This window comes from Apteryx rowi, unplaced genomic scaffold, assembly GCF_003343035.1.
Source record: "Apteryx rowi isolate R43461 unplaced genomic scaffold, aptRow1 scaffold_225, whole genome shotgun sequence".
Taxonomy (NCBI): Eukaryota; Metazoa; Chordata; class Aves; order Apterygiformes; family Apterygidae; genus Apteryx; species Apteryx rowi.
The window spans coordinates 423,394-451,040 of NW_020448586.1; the positions used below are offsets into that span (position 1 = coordinate 423,394).

The 27,647-nt window shown below is 40.7% G+C and overlaps 1 protein-coding gene across 1 annotated transcript in view; it reads right to left on the reverse strand.

Moving 5' to 3' along the window:
• The window catches only part of CREBBP (CREB binding protein), an 88,169-nt gene that overhangs the window by 44,765 nt on the left and 15,757 nt on the right, over positions 1-27,647 (reverse strand). The window contains exons 3-6 of the mRNA XM_026065223.1: positions 19,671-19,847; positions 8,934-9,183; positions 8,282-8,395; positions 3-199 (exon numbers count right to left, since the gene is read on the reverse strand). Of these exons, the coding sequence (XP_025921008.1) occupies positions 3-199; positions 8,282-8,395; positions 8,934-9,183; positions 19,671-19,847 (738 nt within the window). The remainder of the gene's footprint in view (positions 1-2; positions 200-8,281; positions 8,396-8,933; positions 9,184-19,670; positions 19,848-27,647) is intronic.

Below are 27,647 nucleotides of genomic sequence, written 5' to 3' on the forward strand. Positions count from 1 at the left end.
GCTGGTTGTTGGCCTTGTACCTGGGGCTGCAACTGTGTTTGTGGCTGGTTGCCATATGGCAGTCCAAGGGCAGCATAGGCTCGTTGCATGGAGCTGGGGTCAATCGGATTAGGATTACTTAGTGATGGAGCATTCTGCTGGCCTGTTCCAACAGAACCAATAGAATTTTGGATTCCACCAGCTGGAGACCCTAAAAGGGCTATATAAAAAAAAAAAGGTATAGGAGAAAATTGAATCAGATCAGCAAGGGCAAATATTAAAACAAATCATTTCAAGAATCAACATAACGTGCAGATCATTATACAGTAAACATTTTTCTGCCAAAGGACAGAGTGACACCTGAGGTGCCAAGTAGAGAAATTCAACCTTTGATTCTACAGGACACACTAGCAATTAATCTGATTCTGCAGAAACCACCCTAGCAATTAACATGTGCAGTCTAAAGAGAAGTGCTGTACATAGACAAATAAGGCAAATAAGCCCATAATTGCTAGAATATACATAATGTAAAGTATAGGCTCCAATATAAGGTTAAATAGGATATTCATGCTTGGGAGAGTAGACCAGGAAAAAAGTAATTCTGTCATTTCCCTCCTTCCCCCCATTTCAGGTCAAAATATTTGGCTCCAGAACAGAGATCCTGAGTTCAGCCAAAATACCGTGTCCATGGACACAAAGGTAATATCGAAGATCTGTTGGTAGAAATTTTCATTCTGAGCAGTCACTAGATGAATCCTCTGAAGCCCAGAGTAGTTACCCTATAACCCAAGGTATTCGGATATATGAAAAACACTGATGGGTTTCAGATTGTGCTTTCAAAATTTAAAACAATTTTCAGAGAGTCAGGGAGGGAGTGAGCCTGCTCCAGCTTTTGGTGAACGATTTAGAAGATGACTATTTAGGTACGCATTAACCTATGTGACTACCACAACCAACCAACCTCTCTCACCGCGCAGATGTATGGAAGAGTCATTTCCATTTCAGACAGGAAATGGAAACAGCAGAACACTAGTTTTACTAAAACAGAACTGCATAAAAATCTGCTTTCCAGTCCTCATTTTAGCTGCCATTCCAAATAATAACATTTTCCATTGGGAATGACATAAGGAGTATATCCTTCGCTATGGAGACAGCGCATTCTGATAACTGAGACTCTGGCAGAAGCAGTATGTACTTCATTCCCCCCTCAAGTAATTAAARGTATAATGTGTGCTACAAATCTCTGATCTAAATATAGCAACAACAGCTCTTAATATAGCACCAATAGCTATTTTACTGGAATATAAAGAGGCATGTGGTTAGAAACAAATTCATGGAAACAGGCCTTCCAAGACATTAATAGCATTATCTAGGCTTTCTCAAATCTTTGCATCAATGGAGAATCACTGAAAAAGCTGAGAGAATCACTGAAAAAGCTAAAATATATCCACTTTCAGCTTTTATCCAAGAGAAAAAACACATCAGCATACCCAGGCTTTTCCCTCTCCACACGGGAATTCAATTGCATTTAATTTGTCAAAGAACTACAAACAAATGTACTCAAGGAGATACTCATCTTCATAATAAATAACAATAATAACAATAACACACACACACGTACACGTTTTTCAAGGACAATCCACTGCATTTTCAACGCTGGGCTTACCAAGGAAATAAGACTTATGTATGCTTATACTCTGTGGACACATTTGGAATGACTTTTGAACTCGCTGATCATTTTCAACCAACTTTAGCACAAAAACAGAAACTTGAAAGTTGATTGACCTCCTAATAGTTTCAAAAAAATCCAAACCAAACAAAAAAACCTCACGAAACAAAAAACAAAAAGCCATGAGCTCAACCTTTTAGACTCCAGACAACCCACCCAGGCAAGAAACCGCTCTACGAGAAAGGCTTCGGTATTCACTCTGTTCCTCTCTCCAGCAGGTTCCTCAATGGCTAGTAAGATCCTAATATTTTCCTGCATTAACATTTATCTTCTGCGAGAGATAAGGGGCAAATTCCCCCACAGCATTAATATTTAATGAACATGTAAACCTTTCACAAGACCTAAATTCACCAAGAACTAGGAATTCGTTAGCTCTAATAGCCACAGAACAACTATTATTTTCTGACAGGTCCAACTTCTTGAAACTCAAGGTGGGCAGAGAGGGTGCTCTGGTTTTTCTGATGAACCTTCTGAAGAAGAAGCACAGTTTAAAACCTCCATAGGGGCTTCTGTCAAAAAGAACTAATTCCATCTCTGGAATTCTCCAAATTTTCTTGTTGGACTTGCATAGTCTAAGAGAAAGATGCCTTTATGCTAGTGTAAGCCAAGAAACAGGAAATCTCTAAAAAGGTTAAGTAGTACGAAAACTTGTGACACCTTGGAATTCAAGCTGCTCCAGAGGCTGCCACAGCAGCAAAGGATCAATCCAGGAGCTATTAAAAAATCCTCAAAGCTTCTTCAAGAAAAGCAGAAGAAAGAGGGTGATACTTCTCTGCTTCTTCTAAGAAAAGCTATGGGGAAAAGAAAACCTCCGCCTTCAGCATTGGTTGTAAAAGACGGAGGCAAATCTCTGGAGATGCTCAAATGATCACAAGTGATGCTAGAGACTGAGAACATGAGAAAGTCTTCTAGTCACTACACTGAGGACACCCAAGTGTTTCACCATTCCTCTCACTCTTCAGGGGAACAGAACCTGGCATTGATCTTCTGAGGACTGTAAGCTTGGCTCGAGGCTCACATTGAAATCGAGGCAGCGCTTGGAAGAGGCTCTTGCCCATGGTTTTGGGCCGAGCTTTGGCAGTGGTATCAGCTGTCACGAAGTTTAAGTTCAGTCCTTCTGTTAGAGCAGCTGTAAGAACCACAATCCAGCCTAGACTAGATGAGTTCATKATGCAAATCAGATTTCCAATCAGATTTCCAAATTTTTATTTCTGCCCCAGACCAAAGACTGTTTTCAAAAAACTTAGTTAGGGCATCTGTCAGAGTTGACAGGCTGAATGAGAAAAGATTTTAAAAGTGACAGCACGGAGAGTGAGCCTATTCTAAACAAAAAAGTAAACCATTTTCTTTGCAAAATACTAAAACTATCCGAAGGCAACAATTTCTGAAGACCACTATTGTGGTTTTRGCTACTTTGGGATTGTACAGGAGCAGAGGTGTGCAGGTACAGCCTGGAGAAAGAAACTAAAAGTTCAAAGAAAAGTTCTCAAATTCTTTATTAACAACCATATATAATTAACTGCAAYAGGCACTTCTCTTGGAAAACTGATCCAACAGTGAAATAATGGATGCACCGGCCACTTCACACCCCTGCCAAGTTGTGAGAGATGAGCGCAGGCAGTACAGAAGCAGCTTCAAAAGACTAATTTCCCCACTGTGTTCCACACGTGTGACCATACCTGCCCAAGCAGGCAAAGCTCGCTGAAGCTGGTACACAGCCAAACACTGCTTCCATACTTGAAACTCTGAAATACCTTATTAAAAGACATTCCTATGGCCAGTGATACACTACAGTGTGGAGATGAGTGGCTCTGACTATTTGTTCTCAGCTTTTTGATATTTTATAACTCAATTTGTAGCATGCTGTATTATTTCCACAAGACCAGGAACCTGACTTTAAAGGGGCTTTTCTGTTTGTTTGTTCGTTTGTTTTTATAAGAATGCATGACATTATCTCAACCTGTCAAACATGAAGAGGGAGGAAGGGAGATCATATTTCCACACTGGACAGATCAGGTGCAAATGCAGTTCTCTGTACGGTAGATGTCATAGGAAATCAAGTCAATTAAAATAAATATAGGACTGAAATGAACTTGAGCTATCAAATTAGTCCACTGCTACATGGAGCAACGTCTACTGTGATTGTTTATCAACTGATGTTTAGACATTGATGAGCTCATGAAAGAAGCGGTAAGTGTAAAGACAACTCTATAAAGCCATTACTTTAATAGGACTGCTCATATATTAAATGCTTTAAAGACAATTAACTTCGTATACCTCAATGTTAAAAATTCACATGTGTTTATATACCTAAAGAGTGAAAATACAAACACGCAGAAGTTCAGCACCTCAGAACCGCCTAATTAAGTCCTAATTAAGCCCCCTTGGATATATACATTAGCATGTAATCTAAATGATCACAAGCTCTCTCTTCCATAGGATTCCTGTTTCAGTGTGCCAAGTGGACAGCGCTGACTTAACGAGACTGCATTTCCTGTTTTTCTAGAGGGATCTCCCCCTACCCAGTTTATTAGCATTTCATTCAAAACAGACTCCAAATTCCATTTTAACTGTAAGAGCCCGGCACTTCTCTAACTTGACCACTGCACTGAAAGCAATGCGTTTATCCACTTGTGAGAAGCCAGTTTTAAATATTTGGTTTTGCCTCAGAATTCTGGTATTGAAGTTTATTCAATGTTCAGCTCCTCTATCCTGCAGCTCCTTGCTCTCCTCATTATACCTGTTCCAGATCAAAGTGGCCAGAGCAAAAATTCTACTGGTAACCTTGACTCACCTTGGATCACGTCCGCCCCGCACCCAAAATTAGGCACTCATACAAAAAGTTGTGTATGTGATCGTTTCATTAAAGGTTGTATCATGCATAAAATCATGGGGCAGATAAAGATTGCAAGAGCAGCTTAAAAGTAGGAAATTTCAGTATTAACCTTAACAATGCCATTTTTTTTAAAACATCAAACAAAACCCCAAACCTTCACGGTATAGCAATGAATGGAACTTTTTAATCTGCGGGCTAAACATCTACCATGAGGCCCGGTAGAGTAACTGATAGCTGGCAGGTAACCACTCTGCATGATTTCTAGCGCGCRGGTGTGTACACACGCACACACAAAACGTTCTTGGGTTTTCACAGGAAGTGTGCTGAGGATCAGGTTTCTGCTTACTCTTCCTAAACAGCTATGTTTCCGAAAGCACCTGCTCTCCTTCCTTCTCTACAAAGAGAAGATGCTCTGTAGCCTCAGCGATCTGTATCCACATCTTCTTTCACTTTCTATCCATGCTCAATAATTTACTCCCTCAGCCAGCTAGCTCCTAGTCCTTATTCCCATCTCCTTCATAAGATTCCCATCCTTCACCCTGAGTTCACATATTCTGGAGTCTGACCCAGTCTTCTTCAGAATCGCATTTTAGGACAAAGATTTGATGTCTCACATCTGTTCTTCCTCAGGCCAGCTTTATCCTCACTGCATTTTATTTAAATTGTATTTTCTTCAACATCGCCTACAAAGGAGGACACAGGGGAGACTAGCTCCATGGTCACAGTTCCACCTTGCAGCCGCACTCAACTGGAAGAGCCATCGCAGAAAAAAATCTCCCGGCTCCTCTGGTCCTGGAACGAAGCAGGTGTCATCCTCACGTAATGTGTGACATTTCAGAGTAAATTGTGAGCACAGTACGCTGATCCCCACGTGCAGGGCTACAGGGGGAGGCATACCCAGGAGCTGCTGCAGTACGTGTCTGCCCAGGCCAGCAACAGAAGGGTAAGAGGCTCAAACATGCTCATGAGAGACAAGTTTTCAGAAAAATAACTGTTATAATAGAACTGTAATGCTAGGGAGTACACAAACTACCATCTGCAAAAGTTCCTAATTTGGTCAAACTTAGATGGGCTCAAGCAGGGAGCAAAAAAAGTGCTTCTTGGCAAAAAGCACCCTCCAACCCAAAACACTCGTACAAAATTTCAAGTTATCACTTCAAAACACAGGAGCAGCTGGCCTAGTCAAAGAAACGCTTAAGAATGTAGATATGCAAAATAACTTTTTTTTCTTGGCAGAATCTCCTCCCCCCTCCAGGCCCCTCCCACCCTGCAAAATCAGAGGTACCCTGTAAGAGCCACGAGGAACTGAAAGACATTTTGAACCTGTCCTTCAGACTTGTCCCAACATGTCCTATTGACAACTCATGTTACTACCAACAGTTACAATAAAAGACAGGTCAAGATTACTTTTTTTTTTTTTTAAAGTAACTGTACACATGAAACATGCCAAGAAACTTCCCTTGCGAAGGATCCAAACACTAAAACTTGGATAAGACATCTTCAGAGAAACAACTCCATTGTAATGATCTAAAACCCAGGATTTTTTCCAGCATTCAGAGGAAATCCCCAAAGAAATGCGTACAGATAGGTACAAAGATTTCTTATATACGTTTAATCTTCCATATAAGCGCCTCCGAATCATTTTGGATGGGAAAGGTGGAAACAAGCCACCACACTGCAACGTTTCAGAAGTACTGAACTGCTGACCTTCCTGGAAGACTGGCGTGCTTGGAAGGAGCCACTTGAAAGCCCAGCACAGACACAAAGGCATCAAAATACACTGGAGAGACAGGCACAGGACTGAAGACTCTAGAACCAGCCTTCAATGATCATCACCATACATTTCTTTATCCCTTTCCAAATTTTCTCATAACTTTCTGCCATATGTACATTTTTTACAAAATCAATAGATGCTATAGTTATTTATCCCTAAGAGAACCAAAACTTTCTTTGGGAGGTCTTAAACTAACCTTAGTTTTTACCTGATCAGGCATGGTATTCTCAAATGCACATACTAAYGTAAATTATTTTGCAAACTTGTTGAGTGCCTAAAAAGCAATATCCTTTACTTTGTATCCAAAAAAGTTGTTTTGGTGTTCAGCTTTTTACACCTTCAAACAAACCACAACATGTCATATGCATGACTCAGGTATGCTCCAGAACAAAGTGTGCACCTCAGCACACTAAGCAGTAAATTTTCATGGTGGCTAATTCTGGATTATCAATTAATTGAATAAAAGGGGAGATTTCACATTTACTTCCCCTACATGTAATAAGATAACCAAATTCTACATTTATCCATTATTGTTCTGTTGCACTGAAGACAAGACACATCCTGTTGATCTCATGACAAAGTAATCTTTAAGGATTGCTTTTGTTCACATGCCTTCACTTTTGATAAATCATATGATGTAAAAACAAATATTGCACAAACTACTTTTCTGCAGCAGCTTGTATTAAAAATACATAATTCTATTGTGCTAGAAATTGTTAGCACTTTGAGAATGACTGCATAGTATGGATGTTATGCACAAACGAACCATGTCACATTAAAAAGCAAAGCTATCAACACAYTTTTCAAAGACTAAACATAATTAATCACTTGCAACAAATTATTTCTTTTAACACACAACAAACATCTCATTTACCTGGAGGAATTTAGTAAAAGATAAACAGAATCCTTACCTCCAACTAGCTTGCTGGTTTTAATTTTTGGGGTTTTGGAGGGAAAAAAGCAGCCTGAGGCTGAACCATAACCAAAGCATTCTCATTGGCTATTTTTGGATAGTCTCACCTGCTATTCTCCCCTTTGTCTTAAACTCATCTAACCCAAGAGCTCTTTCCTTATCCTCCAAGGTTTATTACCTTCCCTCACTGCAGTGTCAGCCTAGATGGAAATAAGCAGAATGCTTCCAAAACAATTAAAGTTTACAGTCCTCAAGTCCTCCAGCTATTTTCCACTTCTTAACTCTTAAGTATTCGTAGACATAACATTACCTAGACTTCCAAAACTACTGCATCCATGCTGTCAAGCTTTCTACTTTGGCATATTCTGAAAGGATCTTGAATAAAACCTACCAAAATAATTTCAGTTTCAGAGTAAGAGGAAGAAATACACTAGAAATTGCCCACAAACAAAAGTAACAGCTACACTATCACGGAAAACAGGCATGAACAAAAATACTATGACTTGCAGAACTTCAGTTAATCTATACCAGGGTTAAATACACTTTATGATTAAGATAGGCAGATCAGATCTTTTTTCATATGAATGTTCACTTATAAAAACATTTTTGATYGGTCTTAGTCATCAGCACATTGATCTAATTTATAAAAGTTGTTTCTATTAGTTTGAAAATTAATGAAGTAGCTTACATTTTCCCCAAAACACTACCTACATCCAAAATTGCAATACAACTGAAATCATAATTAGACACAATAACTACTGATCTGCTTCAACAGAAAATACCAGCTAGAAATTGCCACGCTCTTGAAAAATGGATGTGCGCTTGATCTGAGAACTTTCTCTTTTCATACATTGTATATTTAAGTAACAAATTGCATTAAATGATCAAAATGGAGAATTCACTCTAATACATTCATTCTTATATAAGATTAGCACTTAGAGCTATTAAGTTTGTCAAGACACTGTCAAAGTTTATTCCTACGCTGCACGTTTGATTAGCTCCATTTTACCAGTATCATTACAATATGACAGCAGTAAAACAACTACTTACGCTGTTGGTTTCTTTTATCACTGGCGTTTTTCAAAGGCAGGCACACAGGACAATCGTGCCGAGTACAATTCTTCCAGTGGGAGATGATTTGTCGTGAAGATGCACAATGAGCAACTATAATGAGAGAACGTGATAGAATTAAGCTTACTACTTGGTTTACTGGTTTTGAATAAACTCATTTCATTTTTTCAGAGCATTATTTTCTCTACTCTACAAGCAATACTGTAAATACAACTAAAAACAGCTAAATGCAACTAAAAACTTTTGGGACTTGCTAACAATGCCGTAACAAAATATAAGGCATTAGTGAATTCGACGCAAGTGAGTTAGAGGCAAACACGTGGATATTACATCCTCCTTCTGTAATGCCAAAAGTGAAAAAGAGGCTTTCAAGGCTACTATTACTACTATTCTACTTCAGAAAGGCAAATATTGCTTTCTGTTTTCTAAAGTGGCAACTGCAAAGAGACTAGAAATGGAAATTGGGGTAAAAATAATGAAAAACATACCAGCGGTTTAGTTAAAGAACTAGTTAGTACCCGTTTGTGCCAGATATGGTCATCATCTTGACAAAAGAGAACCACCACGGGCAAATACGCAGGAAACCTTACACAAGTCATTTGCAAGAGTAGCTTTAGCAACATGCTCTCACCTTGACAGGCTTTCCCAGCTTGACAGTGTGTCATGTGGTTGAGGACGTTTTTCATGGTTCGACAGTGTGGGAGAGCACAGGCTCGCACCTCTCCATTTGCTTGCTCGCGCCTCTGACATTTGTGGGCATGAAGGAGCAAAACCAATTGCTGTTGGATCAGTTTGCGCTTCTCCGGATCTGCTGTTGGTCCAGTTGCCATTGCCTGCGTTGGTACAATCCCCACTTGTTGTACTTGGGTTTGCATCTGGGACTAAGAAAACAGTCAGTTTAGCATCATGTTTGCAAGTCTAAATTCTGATCTTAGTCTTGTACAATAATTTGAGCATCACAAGACTATTTAGCAAGCATTTTGATATGACTGGCTACAAGTACTATTAAACTGGTCTCTGCAGCTTTCTTGAACATTTTGTATTCTACTTTTGGGACAACAAAAATATTTTGAGAGATTCTTTCGTTAAGACATTTACAACCAATACTTTAATTAGCAAGCCATCCAAAAATCTTCTGTTTATTAGGTAGATCATAATTCTAACAAGAAAAACAAACTCTTGCCACACTTGGATGTGGAATTCTTCAAGCACGTTTCATATTATATTTTAGTATTATCAGTAACATACATTTCAATCCCAGTTTCTTGTCCCCAACAGAAAGAGAAGGTCAATGGGAAAAGACAGTAAAATTTATCTGACTAGCTTTATATAATTATAGGAGTAGGCAGAACTCATTTTCAAAACCTTTTTTTTTTTTTTTTTTTGTCTTCTCACATAGTGGCTCTGACATTCCTTTCATAGAAGAAAATCCAGAGTAAAATAAATCCATTTTTCTTCCAGAAAGGGCCATCTATATCTGGATTGCATTATGCCTACTAAAGTACGCTAGAGTTAACTACAGGGTGATGCTAGGTTGTGTCTGCTCTTGGAATTCATTCCAACGTTTTACTTTCAACATCCATTTTTCACGAACTTGCTTCTACAAGGATGCCCGAGTACTGCCTGACGGAGCCTGCATACCCACAGAGATCTTCAGTCTATGATATGGCTCACAGCTGAGTGGAAAAGAGCTTCCTTGACAAGTTATTTCTTTAGCACAGATGCAGAAGCTTTTTTTTATTACCTCTTGGACCTTTTGAAGGACAACAGATGTAGAAACTTGATTTTCAAGATATTCTTATCCTAATCAAAGATGATGCCATTACACTAAGCATATTCACAGCCTGCAGTAACTTCACCAGGAGAAGCAAGTACGGGACCACAAAAGGGCTTAAATCCTTATGATTCTTTGCCTGAATTAATCTCACGGACAACGAGTAAACTGTCTCAAGAATCACTTTGGTTATGCACTGTAAATGCAGGTTACCAGAGAAAAGCTTACCAACTTCCAAGCTGCCCAAGGAAAACCAGCCATTAAAAACACTTTTTAAAAGAAAATAAGAAGAAAAGGATTATACTGGAGAGGTGACACAGGAAGCAGTTCAGTGCTTTCTACAGAACTACTGACCAAGCCAACCTTAAGCGATGGGATATACCATTATTAACCCACTCGCTTTACTCCTGACCTTTGAGAAAAGTTTTTCAATTGGACTCCCTCGAAAGCACCACAACCTGCAAAACGGCACAAAACTCATCTTCTGAGATGAATAAAGGTTCCCTGACAGAACTTATCATTACTTCAGCGGAAATCGCTTGTCCTCAGTTTTGCCACTTGCACATCAGGTACCTTTTCTTCTGGAGAATGAAGCACGCAAGTCCCCGAGAAAACAAGAAGTCTGGTATCTGATGGCGGAGGCGGGGACTCTGCCGTTGATAATGATGTGGGTAAGTCTGAAACAACGAACAAGTGCTGCATCTGTTTGTCGAGAGCTTGCAAGTGGTAAAAGGAAGGAGGGAGGGGAAACTCATCCGCTAATGCTCACAGTGCATGCAGCTGAAGTTAAGTTTCTCTTTTCTTCTCTGAGCAAATCTATGAGAGCAGACAGGTTTTGCTGAAATCATTTTTAGCTTACAAATAGGAAACAATTAGTTCAGCCAGTCTGCACAAAAATACAGAGACCGTGCCAAAGAAAATCTTGTTGAAAGCGGTGTTTTCATCCCAATCAAAGAATTGCTTCCCAAGCCAAAGTCCTACATGTGTTATTGCCCTACCACAAACATGACTACAGCTGTATCGGCACAGAAATAACGCCCTGGCCAGAAGGGATTACTTGAAGATCAAGAAAGAAAAGAGCAGAATTGTTGAATATCAGTAGTCACAAAAACAAGGAGCCTGGGTCCAGATGAGAACGTCTGCATATAGGTATAACAAAAGAACAGCACAGAATATTTCCTACACTCTGTAGAGTTATGCTGGTCACTGCTTTAACCTCACTAAGTCCTAAACCTGCAATTACGATCCTTCCACCATCTCACCTTAGGGACTGTTAACCGCTTGAGGAAGTTGACCTCTTCCCTGTTAGACTGCTGTCTAAGGAGGGTGGTCTGCAGGATGTAGTTCAAAACTGGAGGATATGCTAGTGCCCGAAGTCACTCCAAAGGGATGCAAATCCTCTGTCATCCACAGAAATCTGGCTATTGCAGATGGGGAGACACTACATTATTGTTTCACCTGAATCACTAACAATTTTCTTGCAGCAGGAAATTTCAGGCACTTCTGCTTTCACAATTACAGTAAGTGTTTCAAAGGTCAGATTTGGCGGTGGGGGGGAAGATACATTTGCTCCTCTTGCTATCTTGCTGAGCTCCACCGTAAATAGAACAAACAGATCAGGGACTGAAAAGCTTCCATGACTTCTAATTGAGATGGAAGCTTCATTAACCAGTTTTCTAGAAATGGAATAATAGCTGCTTTTCACTACAGAAATGCTGTCTTAGTACCATTTAAAATTATGGAAACTGTAGACATATACAAGAAGATGAGTTCTGCCCATTCCCTATTCTAATGTATTCTGCAGGGCAAAAACTTCTCATGCTTCTGGGCAGCACAGATGCATAAATCTCTCATCTTCATCAGCTTGGAAGGATGAAAAGTTCCCTGGCAACTTACTGAGATGGCTGATAATCCCCTATGTTTGGATGTGCTTATGTTGCAAAAGCATTCAGCACTCTGTCTCTCAAGATCAAGCACCATCTATCTTTTCTTATAAAAGCAGGCACCAATTTCAGTAGCAGCAGTTATCTTTCCACAGCTCAGAAACTGATACAGAAGAAAGTGGTGTCAGTCTAGCTTCCACACAGCATTACATTTTAAAAATACACTTCCTCTTCCGTTATTTCTCATTTCCACATCCTTTCCTTCTCCCTGGTCATCACAGAATTCTACTTTCTGGAATCACCATATTAGGTCAAATCCTGCATTACAAAATRTCTGTTGGTTCTTCAAGACAGGTTTGTAATTGACAGTGGATCTAAGTGAGATGATTAAGAATCCACTGCTACAGGATTAGTATTTTGATACAGATGTTTGTTTTGTAGACCTTTCATCATCCTAACCCGAAGGCAGGCTGCACCATCAAGTCAGCTAGCACTTTGTACTTGTGGGTTTCTCAATCTGTTGACATCTTCAAATAGCAAAGAGAGGTTATTTACCAGTAAAAAGAGCTTTTTAAAACGTGTCATCCACATATTCATTTACATTGKGGACACATCCAGTTTACCAATTAAGGCTTTTTTAAAAAACCCTTGCAATATCTGGAGAGAGCTAGGTTGTATTCTACCTTCACTTCTGCATGAGTACATTAAGTAAAACATACCCAAAGCTACTTCAGTTCCCCTTCAATCACAGACTTAAGGTATGATCTTGAGGGTCCCTATCAGAGAAGGGATAGTGGGCATAAAGTGGATATACACAYGAACTGTAAATCATGAAGAACGTTAACTAGTAAATAATATTTCTACCTGAATTAAGCACTCTGTGTGATCAACTCCAATCTGTACCCCACACATTTCAACATTAAGGTTGAAAGAAGTCCTTCCAGCAAACAGCAATTGCAGGAACGCTCTAATAAGCATTGCATCAGTTCTGAGTATCATTGTATTAGCCACTAAGCACTACGCTATGGCAAAATTACCCCTAGAACTCAAGCAGCTTACTAATGATACCAAGAAAGGAGGCATTTCTCAGTGSAGGCACTTAATGAACCCAGGCATTCTCCAACAACTACCAGAGCTTCACTTTGAGGGACACAATCATTTTACACTCCTTGCAATTCATTCTGATATTCTCTGCAATGGATGGTGATTTCTCTGGTACCCATCAGTTAACATGAACTGGCATGGTCTGAACAGCCTAGTCCTGTTACTAAGGAAAAGATCCTTTTGATACCATGAATCTGATGGTCTGCCTTGGCTCCAGAGGTTGGAGGCTTAGTCACGCACAGAACAGGCTGATGTAAGTGGAAGTACCTCTATGCACAAGTGCCTGCATTTCCTCTTCCAAGAGCAGGAGGAATCACAATCTGAGTCTGTAGGGTAGGCAGAAGACTAAGAAGGAAGAAAGGCTCCCTGAGTTGAAGGAGATGGAGACGAACTTGACACAGAGTCTCAGAAGCTGCTAGTGCTCTCTGGAGAAAGCCCTACTCAGGTGACAAGAAACCATGTTAGCTTTTTAGTAGCACCAACCTGAGAGCCTGCAGTGCAGCTAGCAAATGAGCAGAGAGATAAGGTGATACTCTCAGCTCTTGCATAGAAAGCCACAGTCCTAAGATGAAAAATGTGCTTGCAGCCCAAGCTTTATTTCTCTGCTTTAACAGTTTGGGCACTCACAGGGATTCGGAGTTTTCACATCAAGAGTGAGTAACAAGATTTTCATCTGTCAACTATCTTTTACCACTATGGACTATGACTTTAATCTCTGAAGCTGGTACTAGGGAGCTAGCCTTACAGCCTTATGAGACCTTGCGATGACCACAGAAAGTCAGGAGGCTCCTACGGTCATGCCACAGAATGAACTTGAACAGTTGGTCCTAGAGGTCTTCAGAGACTGCCCTCAATGCACTTGGCTTTCAACACCTGAAACAGTTTTCTCACTACATCACCATACGCCTCAATATTATGCAGTTGACTGTCTTGGGAATCAAGGCTGGATCAACGTCCTTCTTCAGGACACAATTTTGAAGCTTTATGTCCTTGTCTTTATAAGCTTTCTGATTTGAACAACCAGCAAATGGCAAGGAATACACACCAAAGAAATGTTTCAAAGCAATAAAGGAACAAAGCTTTATAAAGGAATCTGCACAGTTCAGTTCTCACATACAGCCAATGGCCAGAATACAATTTTAAGAGCGGCTTTTACTGGATAAGAGAAGAATGAGAAGTTTGTAAGTGAAGAGAAGGAAAGCTATGCTGACTATGGAGTACTTCACCTCAAATGGTGGAAGAGAAGAGAAGAAACGGCAATGGATATTCTCTACCGTATACGTTCATGGACTGGGGATGGGAGAGTGGAATATGAGCCATAGCATTGCGTCAAGAGCAGAACCTGTTTGTCAGCTCTCTTCTGTCAGCCTAGCACCATATCTATGAATGCTGTGAGAACTAAAAAGCATGTCCTCCCATTCAAAGCAATACACATGCCCAGCATGAACTCCTGCACCAAGGCAGAACAGAGATGTGTGCTCTGCTCCAGACACAATAACATAGTTTCTCTGGCATTGGGCAGTAGCTGTTAGATTTGTTTCCAGTTTATTCATATCTGCCCCTTTAAAAGGCTGACTAAGCAGTGTGGACAGAAGCTTTTCCGAGCTGTTTGCCAGGCTGCTGCTCCACTTCATATCAGGTGGGACTTTCTCGAGGAAGAAAAGGAGCGAGCACGCGTGGGGAAGAGAAACCTTCAGAGTGCAGGTCAGGGCAGGCAGAAGAGGGAAGGTGAGCACAGCAAATGGAAAACCTGCCGCACATCAGAGATTGGGAGACCGCTGAAGAGAGCGGCAAGCAGACACCCAGCCTGCCTCTGAGCTGACAGATTCAGACCTCTTCTACAGTAGAGGGCTGTTTCAGTTTGCTGCAATGGAAGAAAACCACTGAAACATAAAAGAGTAAGCCTTCAAGYGAAGTTCCTCACTGTAAAGACAAAATAGATACGGAGAGATTTTTTCATACACCTTTTTAGAATAAAATATGAATTGCCTATTTCAGGCAGTTACAGCTCTACTTGATCTAATTAAACCTGGCTTCTGAATTTAAAAGTTTTCTTGGTCTCTTAGGAGGCCCACTGCAAGGACATACCTCCTACACACTCACCTCTTTGGTCAAAGTTTTCCTCTCTTTGCTCATCAAAATCATTAACAAGCAAATCCAAAAGACACAAAAGAAACACAGATAAACAAGAAAGAATACAAGCCTTAGCTCAAGAAATGCAGTTTAAAACTGAAACAGAGATGAGCTGCTCTAATTCAAAGTAGACAGCACAAGGGAGAAAACTGAGGAGTCATGATTTTTGTTAGCTTCCAAAAAGTAACATTCTCTCAACTCCATCTGCTGGTCAGAAGGATAACTGTGAAGCCAAACCRGTGTCTGGAACCGGTCAAACTTCACACACCCTACTTATAACCCGCGTAGAAATATTAGATTTAATTGTGATGCCCATAAAGAAAACATCCATCGTCACCTTCTGAATATACAGCACCGCATAAACTGCAACTCTTCAGCAAACCTGATGGAAGTATCTGACAGGGTTCCCCCTCGCCAACAACCCATCCCCAAATCTGCGGGTACTCTAAATTTAAGCGAGAGGCTCTCGGCTCCCATTCCTGCTGCACAGTGCTCTGAATGCCAAAGGGCGGACCACTGCTCACTTCTGCGGCTCAAAAATTTTGGATGATMTCTCCTCAGCTGAGTATTGCCCATCCTGTCTCAAACAATTTAAGTCACACTGAATCTCAGTAAAGCATCTCCAAAACATCAAAAAAAGGCAGAAACAACAGCTTTCTTTCAGGAATTAGTTATTCAGTCAAGACTTAAAGCTACCCATTTTGTAAGGAAAACTGACCATATTCTGTGAAAGTCATATGAAGCAATAACTATGTTTGTCCACTTTGGGACATTTCCACTGGTGGACATCAGAATGTGCTATGAAAACTGCAAGTTGTAAGAAAGAATTTTTGAACTTTTACATAAGGAGTTATTCTAAAAATGAAATTTTTATCCCTTATCTGGTAAGTACGTGTATTTTTGAAAGCAGGCCATCAATCCATAAGTCCAGCCAATCAGCCCTTAAGAAAAGCCAGTAAAACTCCAGGATCCACTAATATGTTGCTTGGTTCCATAGAGTTTGGAAAAAAACCAACTCATCCTGCTGGACTTGAACACTAATACCTTAAAGCTGACCTTTTAATCGTTTTAATACCATAAGGTTTGTTACTTCTTTCCTAACTAAAGAGATTAAACCAAATGCAGGCAGCAGTGGCTTCCTGCCCGCTGTGCTTCTCAGGGCCTGGTGTAAGGTCACCCTTGGAAGAAAGGCTGGAAGATGCAATAAACTTTTGATAACCACTTCCATCTGTTGGGAGGGCGGGTGGGAGGGTGTTGTTCTTAAGAGAGTTTGAGCCTGAATTTGGAGAGACCACTGCTGTAGTCGAGGGTTACCCTGCCTGCCAGCGTGATGATTACGACTCTGGCAGTGGGAAAGCTCCTGGTGAGGGGTTGGGGCAGGGGTGTCACACAAATGCCACAATGGTGCTTAGAATACTATGGGTTAAGAAACATCCTCGTCTTTTGGTTTACTTTTACAGCATACACTTAAGCTCACAACAAAAGGCACAAGGTTATTAAAATACTCCTTTTCAGTACTTTGTTTTTCAGGACAAAGAGGTCCTCATCATCTTTCTTCCCCTATTCTCCCTCYGTGTATTTTCTAGGTGTCTGTAAGTCTTTACATATTCTTAGTGGCAGCCCAAGAAAGGGTTTAATGTCCAGCTGGAAACTGATTTCCTGTCTCAGATAGGCCATACATTACCCATGGTTTCACTCACATGGGTTTGCCTCTCACATGGAGCAGTACTTTGGGGGGCCTCTAAGATAAGGATAGCACTGAGGGCTGTTTTGGCAAGATACGTGGTTCCAATCAACTTGCAAAAAAGCTGAAGGTCCCTTTAAAAAAAAAAAAAAAAAAAAGTAGTTTGTTCTTTTCTTGGAATAGATACAGGCTGAACTTCTGATCCTCCACAGGTTCATTTCTGATAGACCTCTGTAGTGTAATACTACACAGTATTCCTCTTGAAAACTCCTGCCTTCTTCAGAAAACAGGAGAGACCGTTCTCCAGCAGGCCGAACACACTAAATCCAACATCTGTCCCTGGGATCTGAACACATCATATAGTCCAAAGTGACGTAGCGAAGGATGAAGGGACTGCAGGAAGAAAGCCTGGCCTAATGGCTAAAGCACTTCACCTCTGCTGTAGGGCACTGCCTCCATCACAAACACCTAACTTTTCAGAAGCACCATCTGGGTCACATTCTAGCTGCCCAAGCTGAGACAGGGATGCCACTTCCATGAATTACAAGAGCCACAGACCCAACTGAAGTGAAAGTCACTTTACCTAAGACATCTCAACTGAAGGACATTTTAGAAAGTCAGGCCCTAGGAGTCTCTGGTTTTACACCAACACCCAGCAGATTCTTCTCATCTTAGTCTTTATGCCTCAACCTCAGGTTTAAAAATGGGATAAAACACCCTTTTCTTATAGAGGCACTGTGAAAATTAACCAATCCAAATTTAAAGTATACGCATACTTCAATGATGAGTATCATCGAAAAGACCGCTCGGAAAAGACTGGCTGAGTGAAATTCAGCATTACATACAGTAAACAAGGCCCACAGCCACACACTGAGCAGCAAAAATAGAACAAAATGTTGACTATATGCTCTGTCAGAGGACACCATTCATCCTGCATACYGAATAAAGCAAAGTCCCCGTGGAAGAAATAGCATCTGGCCACATATGTACTATTACCAACTAACTATACTGCCTTACCCGCTTCTGCCAAGTAAAGGCTAAAATGCAACAATTCTGACATTTCCTTTTAACTTCTTGACTTTGCAAGAAAAATGTTTAGTTGGAAATTTCAGTTTTTAAAGATGAAAGGAGCATCTTCCCCTCCCACCCCACCATCAGGAACTGCAAACAACCCATTAACTACCACATGATCCATAAGCAGGGTTGAGATCTTCTGGCTCTACAATACAGATGCCAATCACCCAAAACAGTTATTACCCTCTGTATTGGCTTGAGGGAGAAAAAGATGTATTGGACATTTGAGACTTTTGGCACCTGAGAAAAGAAAGATGGTTTTGATTCTCCTCTTCTCAGAGGACAGCTCATGTTTTTGACATTTTAAAGAAATTGCAACTTACAGTACTAGAAAAGTAGGTCTCCTTTATTTTCCTCTATCTTTGGGACAAGCTTGGAGAGAAGAATTTGAAAGTTTCTTCTTTTATCTCCTCCCTCATCACTAGACAGGCCTTGAGAGCAACTGCCTTTTTTTTTTTTTTTTAAATCCACCCAAGTATCTGCCACTACATCCTACACTAACAGGGGAGCACATTAAGATTTAGGCTTCCCAAAAAAATGACATTTAAATGAGCACAAAATTAGGCTTCAGAATCATCAAGTCGCTGAGATGAATACAGTGCTTCAGGCAGATTTTCAGTTCTCTGCAGAATCAGGTGGATAATTCATTGGTTTACACATGATCCGCACAGAATTAGAAGAGCCATGCAGCAAGTTATCTTTCACCACAACCCTGCATGTGGACAAGCACCATTCTGAACAYGGTCTTAACTCCGGCCACCAGCTCCTTCCAAAAATCACACAAAGTGCAATACAGATCTTATAAAACAAAGACTTCTCAGTGTCAGTAAAGGAAAATTAAGAAGCGTTCTTCTAAAATTATGAAAAAAGAAGAAACTTGAGTTTATCATCTCCCGTTCTTTCTCACAAATTGCCTGATTAGCTTTAGGCAGGTAACAAATCTACTGCTAGAAGGACATGGATAGCTTGTGCCAAAAAATAGCTGGTTTTCTAGTTAAATTAAAAAATAAGCAATTTGCATCTTATGGAAGGTTTTACAAGTTTCTATAGTAACTGCTATCATGTATAAGAGTATAAAATGCAACAAGCTGTAGTTTCCATAGAAACGACACAAGCAGTTTGATTAATACACAGACATACTGAGACAAATGGGAATATTTAATTTCACTTTATAAAGAAAACTCTAGTAAACAGAATACTACAAACTTGGGCAAGATATACTAATGAGAACTGTTCTCATAAGCTTGTGAGCTGCAAGCATGGTTTGTGCAATATAAACTGAAGAGCATGTGATGTGCTTACTATATTAGATTTAAGGGATATGGAAGGTACTCTAGCTTTTTAGGGACGTTTACAATGTATACAAAACACAGATTCTAATCGATTCAGGAATTTAACGCTACAAATAGCACTTATAGAGAAAACATTTGAATCTGGTTTGGAACTAAATGTACGAGGACAAAATGAAAGGATGTAATGCAATCCTTGTAACAAACCACAGTGCTTGCTTTGAAATTTAAATTACTGCACAAATGCAGTACACAGACTGTCTACATGCTCCCTCAAGTGGTAGTGAAGAACCACGGGGCAACTCTGATGTTTAAACGACCACGCAGAGAAGATCAAAAGTTCAGTAAAGTTGCAGGAGCCATGTCACCCATGGATTTAAAACGTACAACGAAGACATAACAAGGGAAATAGTATGAGACAACTCACCATATTTGGCACACTGGTGACTGGAGTATTCTTGATGTCAGTAGGAAAGGGAGACAAACTATTTGCCATGCCTGGCTTGTTTGGTAACTGAGGATTCACTCCTGTAGTTCCCATCTGCTGCCCTCCAGTTTGACTGAAAGGCTGCCCAAAGGGACTAGTGTTACCTGTCATTCCCATCTGGAAGAGAATGAATGAAATTATTATAATTTTCTTGATCCAGAAGGGGCATTAAAAAAAAAAAAAGAAAAAAAGAAGAGAAAAGAAAAGAAAAACATATGTCAAATACCCATCATTGTATTCATAGAGCCCAAATTCCACTTGAAGTTGCTAAATATTAAATTCTCAATTTTGTAACTTTAATCAAATTTAAAATCATTTAAAAAAATATTTGGCTTTCTGCATCTCCCCTGTGTGTCTAAAGCCTTGCAACTCAACAAAACATCATGCAAATGCAAAGGAGAGAATAAGATTACCCTTCCCAATCTGCACTGACAGAAGGCTACTTTTTCCAACGCTTCAAAAATTTTGGAAAATAAAACCACCCTCAAATTCTGTATTTTGTGTTTTCCGTGCACAAAATCAGATGGGAAGAGAGGAGAATATACGCAGGCATCCAACAAACGGTCATCTACTTATGTTTTGGTACTTGCGTGAAAAAACGTGAACAAACAAAAGTATATCTAAATTCTAAATATCTAAATATCTAAATCAAAAAGAATATCTAAAGCTGACATCTGTGACAAATTACAACCCCCAAACTTCTGAAGAATGGCAAGCAGAAATAAGGTTCCCACTGAATTAGGAAAGAGAACACTGTCTATCCAAAAAAAGCCACTTTGTTCTGCAGAACAGTCTCCCAAGAAAAGCGGTGAAATCTCTGCTACTTTAGTCAGTCAATATCACACTGGACAAAAGGTCGTGAAGAGAGACGCTGTCAGGAATTTACTTCTTCCGAAGAGGATGACTAAGACTACGAGCCCCAAAATAAAACCAACATGAGAAGTGGAGAGGATGGATCATGTTTGTGCTTTTTTCCCCCTCCACTGGGAAGAATTTTAGATGACTTTTATCACCTGTCCCGAGTATAAAACCCAAACACCGAGCAAGTCTTTATTTGAAATATTAAATGCTGGTTTCCCCTTTCTTTGACCCCTCCAGCCCTTCCGTAGCCAACACGCTAGCTTTCCAGTGTCCTGGGCTTTTCCCTTCCGTTACCAGCGGGAATTCAGGAGGACAATTTCCACAGCTGGAGAGAAGAACTGCGCACGTCAGCTTACCAGCATCGACAGCCTCGCAATGAGGAACTCAATATTTTTGTTTATATATATATAAATATATACATATAAATATAAATTATATATATATATATATAAATAAACAAACTGGAACAGTGGATCATCTTACATCCGAAATGGTTAAGACTTTGGATGGAGCATTTGCATATAGGAAAGACTGTACAATATCTAGCTCAACAGTTTTAACACTAAAATAGTAAAAAATAACATATTCAAAAATAAGGTAGAGCTAGTAATAAAAACGCTGCACAGAAAGTATTCCTAAAAAGATGTTGCCATACGAAGCATCAAGAAGTGCCACAGCGACTACAGTTTAACATAACACAGGCAAGGATTCACCCGTGCTTTAAAAGCTGTTTAAAAAAAGGTAATTTTACTAAAAAAGTCTATACAATGCTGTCTGCTATTTTCTGTATCAATGGTTTTCTTTTCAGTACTTGCAAACTAGACCCAAGATAGGTGCAACCAGAGTTTTAATGCACACGACTTCAAGTACGTAATCACACATCCTTCAATGTCCACAGAAATCAGTCTCCCCCACTCCAGCGTGGATTTGGGCAGATTTGCTCTGCAGAACCAGCAGCAAAACATTTAATAAAATTACCCATTGAGCTAAACCCCCTATTTCAGGTGAGGTATAGCTCATCTGCTCATCTGCTATCCACAGCTATTCATTAACACCATGACAGTCTATCAGATTTCATTTTAAAGAGTGAAGAAAACTTCTGAAAGTCTAAAGTGAGATTCTGAGAAAGTAGCTTATGACTATTTTTAAACCTTTCAGAGGACAGAAATGGGAACTCTAGCTGTGTGGCTGTTACTCAGTTTCCCCATGTCTCGAAATCCTTAAATAAAAACCTCATTTGTCCGCAGAAGGACTCAGTCCTGCTGTTCTTGAAATTTGCTTGCAGGTTTGGGATTTTTAATTGAATTATCCCACCTGACACTGCTATGCCAGAACCTGCAACACCCTACGAGTCCTACAGCCGCCACCAGCACTGCGAAAGCACAGCGGTGCACCTGAACGGGAAGAGAGAATTTCTCGTATGTGCAACATTTATTTCTACTATTTCCACTGCCCTGCTTGGGCCAAACCCACCTGGAAGAGACGGTGCAGGCAAGACCCTACCTAGAGCTTGCAGCTAAGGCTGCAGCGTGCTCGGCTGCTCACATGGGAGTTGGGAGGAGGCGGAAAGGACCCAGCACCGACCATTTAGTTGCCAAACTAAGGCCGGTGCACTGAGCATGTGCAACTCCAGATTCTTCCAAAAAGTACCAAGTAACTGCAATCCCAACGGGCACCACCTGCTTGCTCTGTTGGGTTTTTTTTTTTTTTAGTATTTCCTTTTCAGTGGATCTCATCATGAAACGTAACACACCAGAGCTCAGTACAACAGCAAAAAAGCAACCTTTGATTTTTTTCCAAGCTACTACGATGAGGATAATTTTCCCCTTTTTAGGTGGTTGTTAAGTAATAGATACTTGACCGAAATTTTAAGAAATGCCTTGCGACCCTTTCAAATCAAGGGGAAACTAGTCAAGCTTACCATTTGAAAACCTGTATTTTTTTAAACCTGCTTTTGGCTGCATAGTATTTTAATGCATACAGGTACACTTGTATAAACGAATGGATCCCAAAGCTCAAAGTTACACCAGTCCACAGCCTTAAAACACAGCACATACTGTGATAACATTGTAAAACATTAGATGTGGCCTTTAACCTTCACTTCATTTCTGAAAATTACTGCCACCGAAACAGACTGCTAAAGATATCTATATATAGATATCTCTATATATTTTTTTTTGGTAAAGATGTGCTTCAAACAACTAAAAAGCCACAATCTGTAAAGGTGGAAAGATTTCTCTTTCTTATGTGGCAATCCTTGAAGTAAGTATAAAGGCAAAAGTCAAGAGGGACCATACAAAAGGCCAATTACTGTTCATAGTAGCAGAAAACAAAACAAAACAAAAAAACCCCACTTGTTTTGCCTCATAAGAATTAAACTCATCGACATGACTATGATTTCCAGAGACTAAGAAAAGGGCACAAAACAGAATACAACAACAACCAAGGAACTGTTTTCTGTTTATAACAGTTTTAAACTCAGGCGAGGCTTGACAAGGAGTTTTAGTGGCAGAACAACCTGCTGCCAAGCAGAATTAAGGTCAGCAGTGTTTCAGTGCTATTATTTAGACCCAATGAGAAGCTCAAAATTTATTCCACTAACAACCACCTTGAGCAAACATGGTAAGGTAGTAACTCCAGTGAAGAGAACCATTTTCAGTTCCTCGCGGGCAGGAGAAGAGAAGGAAGAAGACTCGGCCAGAAGCCCTCGGTATCTCGCGCTTATGAGGATGTCCAAGCGCGTAAGGGATTCGCTGGCATTTCCTAGCCAGGGATCTGAACTTCTGGAGCAGCCGACCTTCTGAAACGCTTCATCTGAACGAGCACTAACTGAAATCCCCAAAACAACTGGCAAATACGATCCGATTGTTGAGCAGACGCAACGCGAAGGTTTTACACCGTGCATTCATTCTGCAAAACGAAACCAGCAGCCTTGCCGCTCACGAGAGTCAGAAAGTCCAAATTCGGCACCGAGACTCCTTCACCCTGCCCCCGAGGTTTTTTCTGTGTGAAATGAGGGGGCAGGCGGGGGGGGAAGGCAGACGCTCAGAAGACTTTTGATTTTGTATTTCTCAACAGATCTCTGATCCTGAATTAGCTAGCTCACAGAAAGATTACTAGATAATTCCAAGTCATCAAAAAAGATAAAACAGCAAGAACACGGTAGTTAGCAGCCGGATAAGCATGGTCATCTTCACGTGGGACTCTGAGCCACCACCAAGACTTACATTTTGCTTACAGTTTGTTAAATTTACTTTCCTGAAAGCAAAGAAAGAAAGAGGCACTCCGGCAGAGTTTGTTCTTTCCCACCTGCAACGAACGGGCACGGGTCCGCATCGCAGGGCTACGCAAGCTTCAACGTGTCGGTGCATTCGCGCTCTAACAAAAGCATCTCTCCTACTCGTCTAGCCCATCTTTCTATTTCAAAATTTCGGTTATGTTCCAGCTCACTCCCATTTAATTCTAAGCTCCTTAAGGATGCTCTCTTCCCTGCTGCCTCCTCTTCCTCTCTGCCAGCTCATTCAGTCATCAGTTCGCCTCCTCTTCCTACCAGCTCAGTCGTCACTTCACCACCTCCTTTCTCTATCTGACGGAACTGCCATCTTCCGCAAGCCATGTTCTCCACTCCTCCATACCAGCAGTCATCTCCTCCGAGTCCCACCTCGGCCTCCTGCAGCTCAGGTTTGGTACTTATGTTTCTGTCTTTGTGCAAACCCTTGCTTCTCGATCAGTTGTTTGTGCTCACAACCGCAATAAATTCTGATGGAGGGAAGTTCGGAGTAAAGCTAAAAAGCTCCTTAGATAGCGCTCTTTCCACCAGCAGTGTGTTTCCTGCCTGACTGTTCCATCAGTCGCAGCGAGGCAGATTGCGAGGTGATGTGAACCACGCTAGCACAAAAACTGCAGGTCAAGGGTAGAAGTTAACAACACGGTAACGTGCATGATGCAGGACGCTTTATTTTAAACACACATTTCTACTCTAAAACAGTTCTTCTCAGAAATATGATCATACTGCTGTTCCATAAGGGAAAGATGCATTTAATCTGGTAATTCTGCTGTCCCAGAAAGAGAACCAGATTCTGTTCCCCTTTTTTATCGCTATGGCAACTCTCTAAGATACCAGAGTCTGTAACCGAGTATGGATAGGAAATAGAGGATTTCATTCAACTCTCACAAGCCAAGCAATGCACAAACTTACAAGTTGAAAACAACTTAACTTGCAACCTTTGTTTAGCAGACAGGGACAAGGCAAGACATCTCACAGCAACGTTCTGGGAGGCGTGCGTGGGAGGCGTTTTCTTTGTTTTGCYTTTTAGTTATTTTTCAGAGTGCAATGGTTATGACAGTAGTTATTGCCAGAGTAGAGCTCAGCTTCCTCCATTTCCTGGAGATTCACAGATATTACAGACCAAATCTGTGACCAAATGCAGACCAAATCTCAGCATCTTTCATGATGGTGCAACACACAGTTGATATGACAGAAATGAGAAGTTCAGCAATCTAATTTCAAGATAGCTTAGGACCAGACGGGATCTTAGTACCTTTTTTTTTTTTTTTTTTTTTTTTTCCACTTCTAAAGCTTCCTCTCCTCCATTCTTTATTGCTGCCGACATACCATAGCACTTCTTCCTCTAGCCCAGCACCAAGGAGCTGCTCCCTCTTTGTAAAATCTGCAGATTTTAACTATCCCTTCAGCTCTGCCACTACAACCAGTTCTCTCATCCACGCATTTAGAGTTACTTCATTGCCACAGATCCCTCTGAGGCTTCCAAGACATGCAACCAATACAACACGCTGCAAAAATCATTCACTGCTACAAGGTGCTTTTTGCAATCCCTTTTTTAGCTTCCCCTCCAATAGGCTGTCACAAACTTCAGAACTAATATATAGTTCTGCTCCTTGCTACCCATTTTCCTTTGGGAAATTCTGATCTCCTCTCCTGCCCTAACCCATCCTTCCCCAACAGAGTTTCCAAACTTAATAAAAGGTATGCCAGGAGAGACTGAGGTTGCTATCAGTTTTCCTGCAAGAGAGAAAACTACCCTCATTTACAGACACTAAAACACACCAAGGAGCAGCGTCTGACTCCAACACTTGTTGCCTCCATAAAGTTAACGCTACACATTTTTTTATAATCAGTTGGTCCAGACAGATTAGTCAAAAAAAAAAAAAAAAAAAAAAAAAGTTAAATGTTGATTTTTATCAAGTCTTGGAGCACTGACTGTTCTGCAGAAAACTAGAAGGTGGTTATTCTGGTCTAGTAGTAAAAGAAGAAAAATACCCCCTCCCCCCCCCCAACACCCACAGATGTGAACTAGCCTGACAGCAGACAAAATACTCAAAGGTTGACATGGGAAGCAAAGACCTCAAAGCAGCATAGGTTCAGTGGAAAATAAGCTTGCTATAAAGTAATCTGATTACCATCCAATCCCATAAACTAAAAATAAAGCTACTATTAATATTCAATTCAGTACCAAGCGGTTTTGCTCAACTAGCAAACAGTCCCTAGAAAGAAAGGAAGCAAGCTAGACGGGCTTGACTAGACTGCCTTTGAACGCGCTCAATGACAGACCTGAGCCCTCCAGACGACAACGGGCCGTATAAAGACAATACTGGGCAAGCATAAAGTGACACCCTTATGCTTTTGGCTTGAAGCAAATGCTGTTGTAATGACGACGATCATGCGACACTAATTCTTACGAAAGATATGTAAAAATGACAGATTCAAGGAGGAATCCAGAAGAATTTACAGGACTCAAATGCACGCCCTGCAATGCGACTAAAGACGCTCAATTTATTTAGTTTGTTAAGACAAAGAACTAAATGATCCCAGAGTACCAGTTCTGGGAACAGAAAGGTGGCAAACGAAGATTTTCCACTTAGCAAAGATATATCAACAGGTAAGATCTGAAGCTAAGTAACTTCAAACCAAAAAAAGGGAATATTTTTAAGAAGTGAGCAAATCCCACTGAACTTAAAGTTGCTTTTTTTTTTCTTTCTTTTTTTTTTTTTTTTTTTTAAACTAGATAGTATGTGCTTCTACTTATAAACAAGAATTCACTACAGCCTATGTTAGGGAGCCTATGATAAGTAATGAGAGATATGCCTGTCACTAACTGTCATTTTCRTATGTTTTTCTCTATACAAAGGAACCTAATGACAGGAAGCAAATTAAAAGTTCCCTTCTGTCTGTCTAGAGACAACACAAAAAGGTGAGAAGAAAGCACATCTCAGCAAGCAAAGTGCTATAAGACCTAGGACAGGCTGCCAAGTCCATTAACCAAAGCCAGAGACAAGTATCAAAGTCCAGGAAAGCAGCAGTGCAGAAGAGAAACGAAAACCTGTATCAGACAATTTTATCATGCTCTGCCCTGCAGAGCCTGTGCAGACCGAGTGCAGCCAAGTGCAACTCCAGGTGATTGCTCTTACAAGGACAATCGCAAGGTAGCATTTCATTCACTCGCCCCATCCAGCTGCAATTAAGCTGCCTCTTTAGACCGACACCGATTGCAGGATCACAAAAGCAGTGTTTTAGCTAGGTATCCTAAGGAATCAGCTTAAGTAACTGTGCTGTGACAGTCAGCGCCCCATCTCCTCGCCCTTCCTCAAACCAATTCTTCTTGACCACTTTGGAACCCACTGGCCAATTTGACCCATTTTTGATAAAGGTCGTCCAGATAATTAAGTTTCTAAGATTTCTGAGTAGATAGATGGACATGTAGATAACGACACTCCAATTAACATGGTCTCAAAGCAAAGGCCAGAAGACCTCAGCCATTACCCGGCGTGGGCAGCAGCAGGCACTCAGCGTATCCGTGGCTCCGCGGTAGCCACCGTCATTGCTAGTTTTGTCCTGTCAGCACTTCAGCAAGATTATGGGAGGACACGGGAAGGAGAGGAAGGCACTATAGGAAACGGTTTAGAAGACCCTTGGGGAGCAATACAGTGAGTACTACAGCTGCTATAGGGCCAGCGTAAGGAACACATGAACCCTGCACAGCCAACGTGCTAGTTAGGCTGTTCTCACTACTGTTTCGCCTGCGTTTTTGGCGATGG